This window comes from Clarias gariepinus, chromosome 12 (assembly GCF_024256425.1).
Source record: "Clarias gariepinus isolate MV-2021 ecotype Netherlands chromosome 12, CGAR_prim_01v2, whole genome shotgun sequence".
Classification (NCBI taxonomy): domain Eukaryota; kingdom Metazoa; phylum Chordata; class Actinopteri; order Siluriformes; family Clariidae; genus Clarias; species Clarias gariepinus.
The window spans coordinates 22,750,823-22,768,835 of record NC_071111.1 but is presented as its reverse complement, the minus strand read 5'-3'; the positions used below and the strand labels follow the sequence as shown (position 1 = coordinate 22,768,835).

General features: G+C 36.6%; 2 protein-coding genes across 2 annotated transcripts in view; one reads left to right on the top strand and one right to left on the bottom strand.

Annotated features, from left to right (window-relative positions):
• LOC128534642 (clathrin coat assembly protein AP180-like) overlaps positions 1 to 5,624 on the bottom strand; it is a 33,025-nt gene extending 27,401 nt beyond the window's left edge. Inside the window, exon 1 of the mRNA XM_053509092.1 lies at positions 5,252 to 5,624. Coding sequence (XP_053365067.1) covers positions 5,252 to 5,381 — 130 coding nt within the window. The 5' untranslated portion in view covers positions 5,382 to 5,624. The remainder of the gene's footprint in view (positions 1 to 5,251) is intronic.
• A 6,728-nt stretch (positions 5,625 to 12,352) lies between these two features.
• c12h11orf98 (chromosome 12 C11orf98 homolog) lies at positions 12,353 to 17,071 on the top strand. Its single transcript, XM_053508883.1, has 4 exons — positions 12,353 to 12,444; positions 14,938 to 15,062; positions 15,209 to 15,306; positions 16,504 to 17,071. The coding sequence occupies exons 1-4, from the start codon at positions 12,409 to 12,411 to the stop codon at positions 16,599 to 16,601; spliced, it is 357 nt and encodes a 118-aa protein (XP_053364858.1). The 5' UTR covers positions 12,353 to 12,408; the 3' UTR covers positions 16,602 to 17,071.
• Positions 17,072 to 18,013: the final 942 nt, after the last annotated feature.

The window sequence follows — 18,013 nt, the reverse complement described above, 5'->3', positions numbered from 1 at the left end:
TTACTCACCCTTAACCCTTTAACCTTTAACACCCGCACTGTAGGCCCTGTTTCCATGGAAACACAGTTCTGACAAAGCCAGCTATTATTGTAATGACCACTGCCAAAAAAAGCCATCAATTGTTTAACATATGGCATGTGTGACTGATGAAACCATTCACAGCTGAGACGAGCAGCAGCAGCTCATGAACACAGGCTGAGAACAACATAACCTTAAACTAAATAAAGTTGAGAGGCTGTCATTCTTGGTATATGCTTTACACGTGGGTTGCTAGGTTTAGTGAAATGTCCAGCATTAAATCAGGAATTGGAAAAAAAAGAGGCATTTGGGCTTTTTTTCAGCCTTTGTGTGGAAAACAATGTCACCGTAGTCCACAATTTATCACCCTCCTCTCCCCTTTCACAAGCTACTCAATATATTTTACAATAGACATGATTATGTATATCATAGACACTCTGCTGCACTTACACTTTGCATATTGTTCCTGATTTATTAGCTTTAAACCGGATAATTTGCTATAAAACACAATCTTAGCCATCCCAGAGAATATTTAATAGATGTAAAAAAAAAAAGAAACGAAAGTACGGTGATGAGACTCTTGGCCCCAGTAAAACATTTGAATGGTGCAAACGCCTTAAAGAAGGCTGTACAGTACGTCCGTGAATCACGTTCGCGGTCGAGGTGGGTTGGAGCCCACTGCAGTCATTTTTCTATCGGGGAGAAAAAAAACAGCCTGGTTTGATCACCAAAGTCCTTTTGTTGTTCTTCCTGTTCTTTCCGCTTCTTCCGGCAAGGGGTCGACGTTCTGTTATTGCAGCACAATGCATGACCTCATACTGCCCACTGCACCACTTGCACATTACAGGATCTCAGCTGGGAGCTGAATCCACACTCCAAGCCATTTCCACATGTTTGGGCCTTTAAAGGAGTTCCTAGGAGGCCAGGATTTCAGACATGAAGCAGGCAGTCCAAACAGAGCACCGGCATACTGAGAAAAACTTTAAACCTTGATGGTATGCAAGCACTAGTGAAACACTATGATTAGTGCATTAGTGTAGCAGGGGATTAAATAACAGAAATGTCTCTTATAACTGTGTTATTCTGTACAATCAACAGGTCCCAATTTGACTTGAATGCCCCTGGTACATTTATATGACTATTCTTATTTACTGTGACCAGCCTTGTCCGGTAAATACCATTTACTAGTAAATTAAAAGGCATCTGTAAACTATTAAACAGGGCTATTTATTTCTGATGAAATCTGGTAAAAAAATTAAAAATTTTTAAAAATCACCCCACTGCCTTTGTACTTTTTCACAGTTTAGAATTAGGGTCTGATACTGATATCAATATTTAAATTTTACATATAATTACTGATCCCATTACATCATTATAAATGTATCAAAACTAGCATTGATTTCCACTTAATGCAGATTTGAGTTTAAGAACATGCTGCAGTTTCAGTTTTCGAAAAAGGTATGGACAAAAATACACAATCAACATGATGTGTGGAAAACAGCTCATGGTTGATCAGTATTAACCAGAAGCTGTTTTTTTTACCCTAAAATACTCTACAACTTACTATGTTTGTCTTTCTACGCAAAAAAAAAAAAAAAAGGAAAGAAATTTTTGTGGAAGAATTAAAATGCTGACTTTTCCAGAAACATTTCCTGGGAACATGTAATATCCATAGTTTAAAAGGAACCCCTCGTTAAATATGATAAACACTTAGACATAGACAGACGTCCCTCTCTGTCCCAGTATTGGTGCCCTCATCTTTAACTGTGTAAATAATGCATGCAAGCTTTGGCTGATTGATTTATAATTCAGCAGGTCTTATCCTGGAGGCTACAGTACTCAGTGGCCAGTACAGCCATGAAGACACTGTGATGGCTTCTAACTTTGCTGCATATCAGTCTGAATCATGTATTACATACATTGTCTTTAATTCTATTAAAAAATTAAGTTGGAATCTGGATATTATTGTGCTACAGTAGGTCACTTGTCTAAGCAAGTGTCCTCCTACAAATAGTATCAAGAGCACCACATACAGAGATAATGTATGCTTTACTGCTAACATGTCATCACTACTTTGGCTCCGGTCTTCTTCCACTGTCCGAATACATGCAGATTAGGGTAAATGGTGTTTCCAAATTGCCTGAGGTTTGTGAATGAGTGGGTCTCATGCCCAACATCTCCTGGGATACCTATGACCCTGTACTGGATAAGTGGTAAAGAAAATGAATGAATGAATGAATGAATGAATGAATGAAAAGTTTTTAGATGTACCTGTGACCCTAACTGATGCAGTGTGTAGCTTCTTATATCTGAAATAACCAGTAAAATAACTTTCCAAAATCAAGCAAAGAAAACAACTAAGGAAATTCCTGAAACTATTAAAATTGGGTTAATAACTGTAAGGCCCGTTATTAAAACCTGGAAGTATAGTGGAGAGCCATCATTTTTGAGAAAGACATATGGTTAGAAAAAACATCCTAAATGCAATCACTTAAACATTTAATGAAAAAAAAAAAAAAAAAAAAATATATATATATATATATATATATATATATACAGTATATAAACATAACAGCAGCTATATTCAACAATGAAAGTACGAGCATTTATACACACGCATCATGCAAAGAGGACTCAAATAATTGAGACTTAACAGCTGTGCAGCCTTAAGAAAACCACTCATCAGTAAGGGCTAATAAAAAGAGGGCTTCAATTTGCTAGGTAGCATAAAGAATAAACTGTGGAGCATTGGAAAAAGGCCATGTGGTCTGATGAGTCCAGGTTTATTGTTCCATAGTGATGAGTGTATCATGGTAGGAAGAAAGGAGGATGAAGTGATGCACCCATAGTGACAACCAGGATATATTGAATGACCAGTATAAATATACCAATATCCAACCTAAATATTTCCATCATTGGTTTTTGCATTACCTGATAGCATGGACATATTCTAAGATGATGATACCAGAATTCATCAGGCTCCAATTGTGAAAGAGTGGTTCAGGGGGCATGAGAAGTCATTTTCACACATGGATTGGCCACCACAGAGTTCAGACCTTAACCCCATTCTGAATCTTTGGGATGCAATGGAAAAGGCTTTACACAGTGCTCCGACTCTCCCATCATTAATATAAGATATTGGAGAGAAATTAATGCGACTCTGGACAAAAATATACACTATGACATTGCATAAGCTTATCAAGACAATGTCAAGGTAATTGTGTGCTATAATCAAAGCGAAAGGTGGTCCAGCAACATATTACTGTGACTTTTTTTTTTTATTCCTTTTAGATAAAGATAATAGGATACAGTCTTGGGGGTAGGTGGATTAATATAGAACACAGAAAGGCTCTTTAGGCAATCCTGTTCCAAAACTGTAACAATTAAAAAACCTTGCAAAAACCTCTAAGAGCTTCTGTTTTTCTGTACTGTGCAATCTTTTTTTTTAAACCATGGCCAGTTAATAAAATTAACTGCATTAACTAACATTTTGCATTTTTAGAAATTTGACTATTATTAGTACCAATTTGTTAAATATTAAAGGGTATGCAGTCGTTTATTAGCTGCTTACGTTAGTTGATAAAATGAATAAGAATCTTAGAAGTCCATGAAGCATAGATTTGTTAATGTAGTGAAAATCACAAACCACAAATAATAAAGTCTTTTTATTATTAAGCTCTTATAGTTTATTAGCCTGTTCGCCTGGTCACTTGGTTTGAAAAGGTTTAATCCAAATCTCAGTGACTGATAAAATTAGTGTACAAATAACATCCAATGCTGTTGTAAAGTTGAGGAATTAAAAAGCTCCAGGACTACATTATCCAGCCAAAATATTCTTCTATATATTTAAATAATGAGCCTAAATATGTGCTGAAGTGGTCTATGAATTTCATTTTAACATGTACATTTCCTATCTTAGCAAAAGTATGTAAATACCCTATAGGGCCAAAAGTATAAGGACTCCTGTATTTAGCATGCACTAATACAAACAGTGATACAAATCTGCTTTATAACGATGTCTATTATTAAAAGCACTATAAAAAAAAGTTGTCCTTTGTTTGTTGCTCATGAACCTCACTTTGTGCACACTTTGTAGGACAGTGTCATACCAAAACATGATTTAAATCTAGTGAACGGATATACACTTCAGCAATCAAGGATGTTTTATACAATTTTGTGCTTCTCACAGTTTATGGAAGAACTACAAATGAGTGTGATGGCCAGGTGTCCAACCTTCAAAGATACCTAATACATGTTTTAATGATGTTCCAGTGTATGAATAGTAAATTTTTAAAATAATAATAGCTTAGGCCATGATATATCATGCATTCATGGTATATGTACTATATGTATATACAGAGTGGTTAAGACTCTGAGTACAGCTTCAGCAAAGACAAGTTAACCATGTCTAAGGCTTTTTACGCTCTCTTTGCTCCAGGAGTGAGGGATCATCGCTATCAATGAGCTCTGACCCTGACTTCCTAACAAGCTGCTGTATGTAAAGAAAAGAATTTTACAGAACTGTAATATATACACATTTCTACTTCTATGTAGGGGCCTCTGTAGTTTAACTAGGAACCATGGAGGCCAATAGTGATTACCGCTGCATTTATTTCAAAATTAAGACCATACACACTACAGGAACACCAATTTGCCTAATCAGCATGTCTTTGAACTGTGGGAGGAAACTCAACAAGCAAGGGAGGACATACAAACTCCATGCACACAGACCAGAGGTAAGTATTGAACCCGGACCTTCGAGGCGCAAGAAGTAACCACTAAGCCACTGTGCCACGATATATATATATATATATATATATATATATATATATATATATAAACACACAGTATATAAATAAAAGTGTGATTAATAAAGGCTTTAATCGGCTATTGATTAACGGTGCATCTTGTATGCATGTGTGTCCATGCATGCATGTATACATGCATGTGTGTGGATATTTGTAGGCCTTTTTGCCACCCACCCACCCACTCTCTCTCTCCCACACACACACACACACACATAGTCGCCCCCTGTGTTTGAGAATGTGTAGAGGACACCAGCGCTCAATGGCGTGGTGCTGAAACGGACAGCTCCAAGCGCACAGTCAGCTCTCCTGGATGAGAGACATAACGCGTTATTCGTGTGCTGTATATATATATATATATATATATATATATATGGGGCTGAGACATCATTATTATAATCCACTGAAAAAAAAAAAAGTCCACTTACAGTCCAAATGCTTCTTCTTAGGCGCCATCACCTCGTGCGTGGTCGCTTTACACACAGCGCGAGCCACGTCCGAGCCGGTGAGCTGGTACTGCGCGGCGGCGATGCGATCCGTCAGCGTCTGGCCCGACATGTTTGTTTCTTCCTTTCCGTTCCTCACCGATCCGTTTCGCACTCAGGGACAAACCGGCGGAGCAAGAACATAGGCTGGGTGCGAATCAAAATGCAAACCTATCAACCTGTGTAATAATACAAATAATACTAATACTAATACTAGCGCACAGATAAGAGGAACGGAAACGCGGCTCTAACAAACACAGCGCGTCTTCATAGGTCCGCGTCTGGACATGAGGGATTTGGCGCACGGTTGCGTCGCGCTCGGCGCTGTTACGTAACGCGAGAGGTTACGCTGATGACGTAGGCTACCGGATATTCCGGATCCGTCGAATGATTTTAAAATTTCAATTTCTTTTGATGTGGTGCACGATTAGAAGGACCCGCAACGTTTCAAAGAGCGAAATTGTTACAGTAAATAAATAAATAAATTAGGCTTCTTTTCAGAATGTCTCGCACGGTGTCTTATATCTGTGTCCTTTTTTCAACAATTTATTTTTTTATTATTATTATTATTATTATTATTAAAAATGCTCCTGTTAAAGGCTGTTATCTGTGTCTGAATATCTTCTCAGGATTAGTATTCTAGTAGGCCTACTGCTACTAGGAGTATCGGATATATTCACTACACCGTGTGTGTGTATGTGTGTGTGTGTGAGAGAGAGAGAGAGAGAGAGAGAGCGCCTACATTGTAGTAATTGGTCACGTGATCATGAGCACACCGAAAGGAAATGGGTTTGAGGGTCTGGAAGGCAGGCAGATGATCAGGGTTAAAATGTCAACCTGAGACAAACCCAAACCCTGCATAATATTGTGAGTGCTAATGAATGTTTGTTAAGGCACTGTTTAAAAATTTACTCTATGTAATTAACTCTAAATTTGGAGTTGAGTCTATTATTATTATTATTATTATTATTAAATAAATAGGTAGATAGACAGATAGACAGCCAAAATGGAAAATTTTGGAATTTCACGTTTTTCTGCATTTATTTGTCATAAAACATGATCTGATCTTCATCTAAGTCAAGATTATTGACAAATATAATGTGCCTAAAATAATAACACAAAAATATAAAAAATATATATTTAAATCCTTTTCCCACTAGCACTTTTTTAGGTTTTATGGTTGTTCTCAATAAAGACAGGAAATATAGGATTGTTTTGTTTATTTGTTTTTATTTTACTCTTCACTTAGATAAAAATCAGATCACATTTTATGACAAATTAATGCAAAAATTCCAAAAGGTTCAATTACTTTTTCTTGCCACTGTAAATAGATACTTTGTTGATCCCAAAGGAAATTCCAGATATCCAGCAGCATTAGAGAGAGTAACACAAGGACAGGCTGTAGATGTGTAGATGTGATTGCACACCTACATATAGTCAGTAGACCCAGAGTAATGTGAGAGTAGACCAGAAGTTACAATATATAAACTACAATATATAAAAATGCATATAATTACAAATAAATACAAAGAATTTAGTAATCTATCTTCTTGTGCAAAGAATATAGTAAATGTCCAAAGAACAGCATGAAATTGACAATAAAACTGAGTCTGTGTGTAATTGCAAAATCTGTAATAGTCTGCAAATTATATAATTAATTATAATTATGAAATAAAATTGCAAAATCAATAATAGTAATCTGTAAAAGTGTGCAGACCCTGAAGCTAACTGATGAGAGAGTGATGTATACATCAGAAGAAGCCTAGATGTCCAAGTCCACATTCCCATGCCCCTGTAGCGAGATATAAAAAAAAAAAACATATTGCTTTGGGGACCAAGGATTTCATGAGCATGTCATTTAAGCAGTTGAACACTCTTCTGTTTGCAGAAAACTATGTGCAGTGGGGGTTAGGGGTTGGCCATGATGGACAGCATTTAATTTAATGTCCTCCTCTCCACCACTTTTTCGAGAGAGTCTAGCTCCAAACCAACTACCATTAGCTAATAATTAAAGCATTGTGGTTTATTTTGAGGGGTAGGAAAACACCAGCAATACAAGTATCAGGTGGGTGATGTCTAGTAGGAGCCTACTAGCATAATCACTTTTTACCTTTTACAAAGATAATCCAGAGTTGTAACAAGGAGATTGGTGGCTAAAGGTCTGGTTTCTCGCCTGCCATGCGAAAGAGGCCCCACGCCATGTCCAAATCCCAGTCACTGGATGCGGTGGAGTTCTCAAGCTCGGATAAAATTGAAGGGTTGCATCATGAGTGGCATGCACAATAAATCTTTTTTCAGTGTTGTGTGGATCGGATGGTCCGCTGTAACAACCTCATACATTGTTTTTCCCCAGACTGGTTTCCCAAGGCTTACGTGCTTACAAACTTACATGTAATGCAGATTAATGTAATTCTATGTGGTAGCATGATTCTAATTTCCTTTTACTGGAACTAACAGGCCCAAAACTGTTCCAGCTTAGCATGTGCTCAAAGTGTGCTCCATGAAGACATGGTGTGTTAGGGTTGGAGTGAAAGTTCCAAAGTGTCAAGCACAGGGCCCTTAACCACACTGAACCCTTTTGGGATAGAACACTGACTGCACCCCAGACTCCCTCATTCAACATCACCACCTGATCTCACTAATGCACTAGTAGCTGAATGATCTGAACAAAAAGTAGCTGAACAAATCTGCACAGCAAAGCTCCAAAATCTAATGGAAAACCTTCCCAGTAGTGATGGGTCGTTCATGTATGACTTATTCTTTTTGAACAAGTCTTTAACATGACTCAGAAGAACGAGTATTTTCAGAGAGTGATTCATTCATTTTCTATTGGGCGCGCATACGCAAAGCATCACCATAACCAGGAAATAAAAATGAGTCTTTTGGTCCGAATCATTCAGTGTTTTGTCACGTGACTCCCATAGACGCTATGCAGTGCAATAGATTCAAAAGAACGAACGACTCAGACCAGAAGATATGAGAGGTGAGCTACTCATTCTGTTTATTATAATATGTCCTTAGCTGCATTGTAATATTTTCATTACTGGAACGATGGACAAAATGTGTGTATGTAGACATGTTGGGGGTCTGTTTATTGAAAATGCAACAGTTTATTTTATTTCTGAACAAAAGAACAAAATGAACTAAATGACTCAAAAAAAGATTCAAACAACCGAGTCACTAAAATGATTAAAACTTTGCATCAAGTGTAGGTTGTTCTAACAGCAAGCACAGCGGGAATAAATCTGGAATAGGACATACGGATATGGATGTGGTGTCCACATACTTTTGACCATGATTTTCCGTAGAAATAGTAGCTCCTTTCTCTCTTTGATAGATTTCCATTAAATGATCTTATATTTCACTGCGCCTCATTATAGTATTTACACTCAGCTACACACATCCCTCTGCTCACATGTAGCTCTTAGTCATCTTACAGCCTTCTGGTGACTGCTCATGCTCATATTTATTTATTACCCTAATAATCTTCATCTTCCTGGTCATTTCCTCATTGCACTATTAAATTTTAGTTTGAGTATTCATTTTCCATTAATTATTTACTTTCTCCTTAATAATTATAATTACAGTAAGTCCCCTAGTTACGAACGTGTTCTCTTACAGGAGCACGTTTGTTAGTTGGATTTGTTTGTAAGTCAGGAACTGACAAAGTGTTATACGCCTTTGACACAAATATACAATATACAACATACTAATCCACTTGACTAAATCTGTCACCTTTCCCAACACGCTTTCGAAAAACCGTGATCGCGCCTAAGAAAATAAATCCCACAGTGAAATGTTGTCTCTGTGTCTTTAAATCACGATGGGAATCCTAAACACCATTTTGTCTCAGAGGAGAAATTAATATAGAGTTACCAGCCTCAAAAATCACCAAACAGCACCTCAGATTAGAGGCGTTATAAAGGCCTTACGGAGCATAAGTAACAGATACATCTCAATGTCAACTGTTCAAAGAGATTATTGTATATTTTGGATGCCTTCAGCATTGTTTTACATTGTAGAAAGAAATGAAAATAAGAAAAGACCATTTAATTAAAAGGGGTGTCCAAACTTTTGACTGGTTGTGTATGTATCATCCAGTTTATTTAGAATGCCTGTAAATTCCCTGAATTATGATGTTATCTAATCATGTGGCAGTAGTGTACTGTGTATGTGTTTGTATATAATATTGCAAAGAGCTTCACTTCTTATTTACATCAGGTCCCAGAATGAAGAAAATGTGTGATTCCTGTTCCATTTGTCTGTGACATGGTTGTTGGTGCCAGATGGGCTGGTCTAAGTATTTTTAGAATCTGCTGATCTCTTGAGATATTCCCACACACCACAGTCTCTAGAGTGGAATGGTGTTGAAAACAAACAACACTGATTGAGCAACGGTTCTCCGTCTGGAAATGGTTTGATGAAAGAGGTCAGAGAAAAGTAGCCAGATGGGTTGAAACTGGCAGGAAGGATACTCATATAATCAATCTTTACATCCACAGTGAGCAGAATCTCAGCATGTCACCCAACCTTTACAGTCAAAGACTGGGGTAGTGGGGGAGATCACCTGGTATATATACTGTATATATATATCTTCTTCTTTGTCTTTCGGCTGTTCCCTTTCAGGGGTCGCCACAGCGAATCATCTGTCTCCATCTAACCCTATCCTCTGCATCCTCTTCTCTCACACCAACTAACTTCATGTCCTCTCTCACTGCATCCATAAATCTCTTCTTTGGTCTTCCTCTAGACCTCCTGCCTGACAGTTCCAACCTCAGCATCCTTCTACCAATATATTCACCATCTCTCCTCTGAACATGTCCAAACCACCTCAATCTGGCCTCTCTGACTTTATCTCCAAAACATCTAATGTGGGTTGTCCCCATATATATATATATATATATATATATATATATATATATATATATATATACTGTATATATATACTGTGTGCAATAATATACATGTAAAATACACAAAAGAGATAACTTTGCACCTTTCTGTACAGTCAGTTGTTGTTGTTTTTTTAAGTTATTCTATATATTTGTATTCTATATATAGCTGTTTGTTGACATTATAGTACATTGTATTTTATCTTATTTTATTCTCTAATTTTCTTCTTATCATATAGTATTTCTATCTTTTAAATATGCAGTTACTGGAGAAATAATTTCCTCCGGGATTAATAAAGACGTATCTTATTTTATCTTATCAGGGGACTAGTTATACTGAGGGTTATTTATACTAAGGAGTAGTTATACCCAAGATTAATTATATAGGGATTAGATATGCTAAGGATGAGTTAAAAACTGAAGATTAGTTATACAGACGATTAGTTAACCTGGGGACTATTTATACTAAGGAATATTTATACTGAGAAGTAATTATACCTAAGATTAATTATACAGGAGATTAGATACGAGAAAGATTAGATCAACTAAGGATTAGTTAAACTGGGGATTAGTTATACAAAGAATGAGTTCTGCCCAGTTTCGCCCTCCAGTGGTAAAGTTAGAGTACTACATTCGGTTTGTGTATATACACTCACCTAAAGGATTATTAGAAACACCATACTAATACAGTGTTTGACCCTCTTTCGCCTTCAGAACTGCCTTCATTCTATGTGGCATTGATTCAACAAGGTGCTGAAAGCATTCTTTAGAAATATTGGCCCATATTGACAGGATAGCATCTTGCAGTTGATGGAGATTTGTGGGATGCACATCCAGGGCACGAATCTTCCGTTCCACCACATCCCAAAGATGCTCTATTGGGTTGAGATCTGGTGACTGTGGGGGCCATTTTAGTACAGTGAACTCATTGTCATGTTCAAGGAACCAATTTGAAATGATTCGATCTTTATGACATGGTGCATTATCCTGCTGGAAGTAGCCATCAGAGGATGGGTACATGGTGGTCATAAAGGGATGGACATGGTCAAAAACAATGCTCAGGTAGCCTGTGGCATTTAAACGATGCCCAATTGGCACTAAGGGGCCTAATATGTGCCAAGAAAACATCCCCCACACCATTACACCACCACCACCTGCCTGCACAGTGGTAACAAGGCATGATGGATCCATGTTCTTATTCTGTTTACGCCAAATTATAACTCTACCATTTGAATGTCTCAACAGAAATCGAGACTCATTAGACCAGGCAACATTTTTCCAGTCTTCAACTGTCCAATTTTGGTGAGGTCGGGCAAATTGTAGCCTCTTTTTCCTATTTGTAGTGGAGATGAGTGGTACCCGGTGGGGTCTTCTGCTGTTGTAGCCCATCCGCCTCAAGGTTGTGCGTGTTGTGGCTTCACAAATGCTTTTCTGCATACCTCGGTTGTAACGAGTGGTTATTTCAGCCAAAGTTGCTCTTCTATCAGCTTGAATCAGTCGGCCCATTCTCCTCTGACCTCTAACATCAACAGGGCATTTTCGCCCACAGGACTGCCGCATACTGGATGTTTTTCCCTTTTCACACCATTGAGCAGATTGTGAAATACTCAGACCAACAACAACCATGCCACGCTCAAAAGATTTCAGGAGATTGTATTGACCAGGACCACACCCCTAAATGCATTGAAGCAACTGCCAAGTAATTGTTTGATTAGATAATTGCATTAATGAAAAATTAATAATCCATTAATTCACCTAATAATCCTGAGTGTGTATATATATATATATATATATATATATATATATATATATATATATATATATATATATATTTTTTTTTTTATTTTATTTTTTTTTTCACGTCAAACCGACTAAATACCTTAGGGTTTATTTACACAATAATGCAAAATTTGTGTAAAAAAAAAAGAAAAAAAAAGAAATTACGGACAAGGAAAAAGCAAATTTCAGAAAACACAGACACGTATTTTATATGACACCGGTATTATCTTAACATGTAAAGGGAAGCAGAAACTTAATTCAAAATGTTTTCTATTATTTATAGATCACCACACTGTATACTGTAACTATGGATCATTATACACCTTACATAAAGGGCTACTTTACGCTACTTTTAGTCGGGGACTTTTATTGTATGTCATGTGACCCGGAAGTGAGTTGTGTCGAGCCACACGCGCGCTGGTAACAAGCATGGCTCCAGGTGGGAAAATCAACAGACCAAAAACAGTGCGTATATGTGTTTTATATCAGATATTAATAAGATAATGGCGGGATTGTTGATATGCGGATCTGATACTTGGGCTTAAACAGAGCAATCAGTCAGTATAAACCAGTCACTGTGTATAATCTATCCATCTATCTCTGTAGATACATTATATACAGTGACTAATACAGATCTAACATGGAAGTATTATTATTATGTTAATATAATATACATCATGCTATTTTTCTTTTCCTAAAGTGGTTGACTCTCTCTCTCTTTCTCATGTATACTCGTCGATGACAGGAAAAGAGTTTGTAAAAATAGAAAAAAAGTTCAAATAAAAAATTATCTAATCACCTTTCAAGTAAGCAATGATATTATTATTATTATTATTATTATATTTCATGTTAAAGCCCTTGTCTGTCTGTTTTTCTGTGTGGCAGAACTCTGTCGAACTTATTAATACCCAGAAATATACTGTGTGTGTGTGTGTATGTATATATATATATATATATATATATATATATATATATATATTTCTATGTATTAATATGTGTGTGTGTATATAAGGTTGATTATCTTATGCCTTGTATCTTATGCCTAAGTTCTACTTCTTTCATCATCAGCTAAACACACTCCCTGTTCAGTAATCCGAGAGTGAATCACAGATGAAAAAATCGAAAAAGTTGATCAAATAAACATTATGTACAATCTGTCCCGGTGCCTGTATATCATGTTTGTTCTTTTTTTTTTTTTTTTTTTTTACAATATTTTTGAGTTTTACAACTAATTCCATACATAAGAGTAGACGATAACAGTAATAAGAATTAAACCAAAGTATAAATAATATCGTCCACTTTCTGCAAATGTTTAGAAATAGAATTGCTTTCTTATATTTATATACAGACATACAAACAACCAATTACATACACTCATAAAAGATTCATTAATCAATGCTTAAGTAAAAATTCATACATACATACATACTATAATAGTAGTACAAATAAAATAAATAATACTAATAATAGCAAAATAAAACTAAAATAAATAAAAGATCAGGTGCACACAACAAACATAAAATATTTGTATACTTTTTTGCTCAAGAAGTTAAAAGAAGTAGTATAAAAGGATCCCACACACTTTCACACTCTGCTCCCTTTGCCTTAACTATATAAGTTAGTTTTTTTAGTGCCGTACAAGTTATCATCTCCCTTATCTAAATATGTTTTGGAGGCATGTCCATTTTTTTCCAAGAAATGACTATCATTCTTCTGGCCTGCAGAAGTCCAAAATCAATTAATAGTGACTGTTTCGAATTAACAATAAATTCATGTAGGTCTATACCTAAAATACCCAGTTTTCTGTTTATCATGTGCTGTATAATATATATATATATATATATATATATATATATATATATATATATATATATATATTGTATTTGGTACATCGTTTTTAACATATTGTAATCTTATTCTTAAAATGTATATTTCTTTCTCAAAATATAGCAACATTATTTTTGACTTTGTAACTTTGTTCTTTAAACATTGCGCCTTTTCATATTTATACAATTTTATAAGTTTATCTTTGATAACTCTAAATATGGAAACCTTTTTACTGTAATATTACATATTATGATTATTCTCAAAATAGTGTGATTTTATTTTCAAAGGTTGAAAATATCTTCTGGTAATATTTTTACTTATGTAAAACACGGTCCTTAAAGGCAGCGTGATACAGCGATACCTACACCTACCCCCCACCCTCTCTTTTCCTCTTCTCCTCTTGAGTTTAGCAGGCTAGCTTTTTCTCGAACACGGACACCATCAGCAGTTTATTCTCTTGTTCTCTATATAATCCCCTGCTACACTAATGCACTTACCGCAGCATTTTACTAGTGCTTGGATACCATTAAAGTAGAAAGTTTTCTCAGTACACCGGAGCCATGATCACACTTTGCGCTTCATGTCTAAAACGCTGGCCTCCCAGGAACTCCTTTAATGCCATGTGACATTGACACATGTGAAAACCAGGAGCAAGGTCAGGATAACTTCCAGGTTTTGTAACATGCAAGTGGTGTTGTGTGTACAACTCCTACAGAGAGAGAGAGATGCGTCTCTTCCACAACTTTTGAACCGTTCAAATGTTTTACCGCGGCTCATTACCTTACCGTGCTTAAGGTCTTCTGTAAATAAACCAGAAATTTGCAAGTCCCAGTTTGACTTGAACGGCCCTCATATTAAATCTTTTTTATTTTTTTTAAAGATGTATCGTTTTTATCAGTGCGATATATTTCAAATAGTTTTGCTTTGGTACCACATTATTTTCCATCCTAATAGTAAAACTATAATGAGCGTTATTGTGTTAATCCTGCTGAGGGTCACAATCAGCTCCTGCACTAACTCGGGCGAGCTGACCCATACCGATTAAAACCAGTTGGTGTTCTTGTGAAACAGAGATTCTGTGAATAAAGGCACTGCAGTCAGTCATTCGTGGTTTGTGTGGTTTTCCTACAGGAACTGGCGAAGAACCTCTTCAAGAGGCGGAGGGTTCTGACGAAGCAGAAGAGGAAGAAGCCTCGCATTGTTGGAGCAGTGGTGGATGAAGGTCTCATAACTAAACACCATCTGAAAAAGAGGAGGTTGGTCCTAAGGATTTGACATGCGTTATCTCTGGTTTCATTTCTCAGTTTTAGGACTTTTATAGTTCCACAGACTGATAGAATGAACCTGTAAGGCACAGTTAAGAGATTGGTAATTCATTTTTTTTGTGTGTGTGTTTTTCCAGCACCAGCTCCAGGGCGAACATTACGCTGTCTGGAAAGAAAAGACGAAAACTGCTGAAACAACTGCGCCACATGGAGAAAGAAAAGGCCGGCATGGAAGGTAGTTATATTCATTACAATTTAATCAAGTCAAGTGGCTTTTATTGTTATTTCGACCAGAATCCAGCTGGTACATTACGCAATGAAAGGAAAGAACTACCCTCTAGGACCATGATATCTCATAAGACAAATCATAACTCAATTCTACTACAACACTTGTAGCATAAAGTGCACGAGTGAGTGTGTGCAAACAGGGCAAGACCGTGTGATTACTACAAAACACAGGGACACAGGGAGTAATTTAGTCATTTCATAAAAGTTTTAAAAATGCATCACCCAGAATGGTTTTAACGTTTGCTGGAGGTGGAGAAGTCGTCGTCTCGGTAGAGAAAAGATATCAGAACTGATCTTTAGGAGCCGCATGTTTTGGAGCTGAAGTGGATATTCGTGTTTTTAGGTGAACTTGATGAGCCGAAAACAACGCTGTCTCGCTCTCAGTTTGTCTAGGTCACTCACTCACTCACTCGTCATTTGTACGGCTTTATCTAGTATACAGGCTAGTGGGGGCCCTGGAGCCTATCCTAGGTGACCAAGAGAACATACAAACTTCATGCACACAGAGGCGGGAATCGAACCCGCACCCTGGAGGTGCAAGGCGACAGTGCCAACCACTAGATTTTGTAGTGTAACTGTGTGGATTTAACACACCATGAAGCTCGTGTTGTACACACTGTCATGCTGGAACGGGTTTGGGCCTCTTGGTTCCTGTAAAGGGAAATCATAATGCTACAACATGCAAAGATATTCTGTACAATTGTTTGCTTTTGTCTTTGTGTTATCTTTCTGGGAAGAGTAACATATACAGAAGTGATGAACAGCTGCCCAAATACTTTTGGCCATGCATAGGGTTTTGTTGTTGTTGTTGTTTGTTTGTTTGTTTTTTAGTGTCTCTTTTTTTTAGATTTTTTTTTTTACACTCTACAGTTACGGCTAAAAGATGATTTAAAAATGATAAAATGTTAAGAATTCCGGAATTGAATTGTTGAATTGTTCATGTCATGACAACATTGCACCTCTAATAAAAAAATAAACTCTCAAAAAAACATTGAGGAGTTAGATCTAAAATTCTTAAGCACATATTCGCTTTGAATGCGAGTTATTTTCAGGTAAAGTTGAACACATCCGGTGTAAGTCATAGGTCTATGTACAGTACATCACATCAGTGTAATAAATTGCTCCTTTACCTCTTTCTTTCAAGTTGAAGAAGCACCCAAGAAGAAGCCGACTCCGCCTCCTGCTGACAAGAAGAAGAAGGTGAAGAAAACCGGCGGCGTGGAGATGATGGATGTGGAATAAACAAACTAAATGGATGTCTTTAAAGCTGCTATTTTTCTACATGTAGACTGTACAGGATCTGCATATGAAATATGCTTTGTCTATTGAAAATGCTCAGAATACAGATATCGGTCTCACTATGATAATATTCAGGAGAACTGAAAGGATTTTGAATTGATAAAATGCATTAATCCATCATCATTAGTTTTCTATCTTGTCATATTCTCATCGGAATATCAGAGCTGGTTATTTGAGACAATTTAACAAAGACTTTCAGGATATTGATCAATCACCATGGCAGGGCAACTTCAAGCAGAATTGAGACACAAGGAGAAAATTGATAGATGATCAGTTTTATGACATTAATGTATTGCAACAGTTTAAAACCTTCAAGTCATGTTTTATGACCAGGCTCCAGTTTCTCAAAACTGTTTTGTTATGTAATTTTTTTTGTGCTTTGGTTAATTACAATAAATCATGGTTTATTCATATCTTTAACATGGCCACTGTAACATGCATGCACATTCGCTCTAATAATGTAAATAATATACAGTGAAGTGTAACTTCAGTTCCATAAGAAACAGGTTGAGAGCCTGTACATAAATTATTTCCATTTTAAAACAGGAAGTCAGAGTGATGGCATGCTGAAGATGTCAGCACTCAATGTAATCACAGCTATGGAGGATTTCTCAACCGTTCACTCTGTAGCAGTAGGTTAAGGCTGGTGTTTACCTGCGGCTAAGAGCCTCATAACCGTACTGTGCTTCAAGTCTACTGTAGATACCAGTCTGTTTAATACCTTTATCAGAAATTCCATAAGTCTCGGTTTGGCTTGAACATACATGCAAAGAGTAAGCAGACTCCCACGTTTTTGTGAAACAATGGATGCCCCCCTATTAATTGCCTCTGTGAAACTGTTTCTTTGCTGATTGGTATTATCTATATTTTTGAAAACATAGTAGAAATACATTACAGTTTTTAAAAGAATTCATCATATTGTATCTCAGCCTGAGGGTGGACTGTTCCAGAGACAAATAGCTATGAATTTTAAAACACCCCTTTCTACGCTTAACAGGATTATAGTTCAGCTTAAAGCCAAGGGTAGAATAAAAAAACGTCCTGGTTGACCTGGGCCTTCAGGAAAAAAAACACATTCATGCTGTTTGAACATCTGTTAAGATCAGCTCTCTTATTCTATGCCTAGGCGAGCTGCTTTAAAAAAAAAAAAAAAAACACTAAAATAAATAGTGTTATCTAAACCTGAAGCTATACAGTATTTGCTTAAAATTTTGGTGCATACTTTTTAGCATCACTAACGCTATTGCCATCTGTTTACTTCATGCACATTTGTGTGGACATATTTCAAGGTTTACTGTCATTTTGTAATCGATCCCCTAAAGGACATGCACAATTGTGTTCATTTATGAACACTG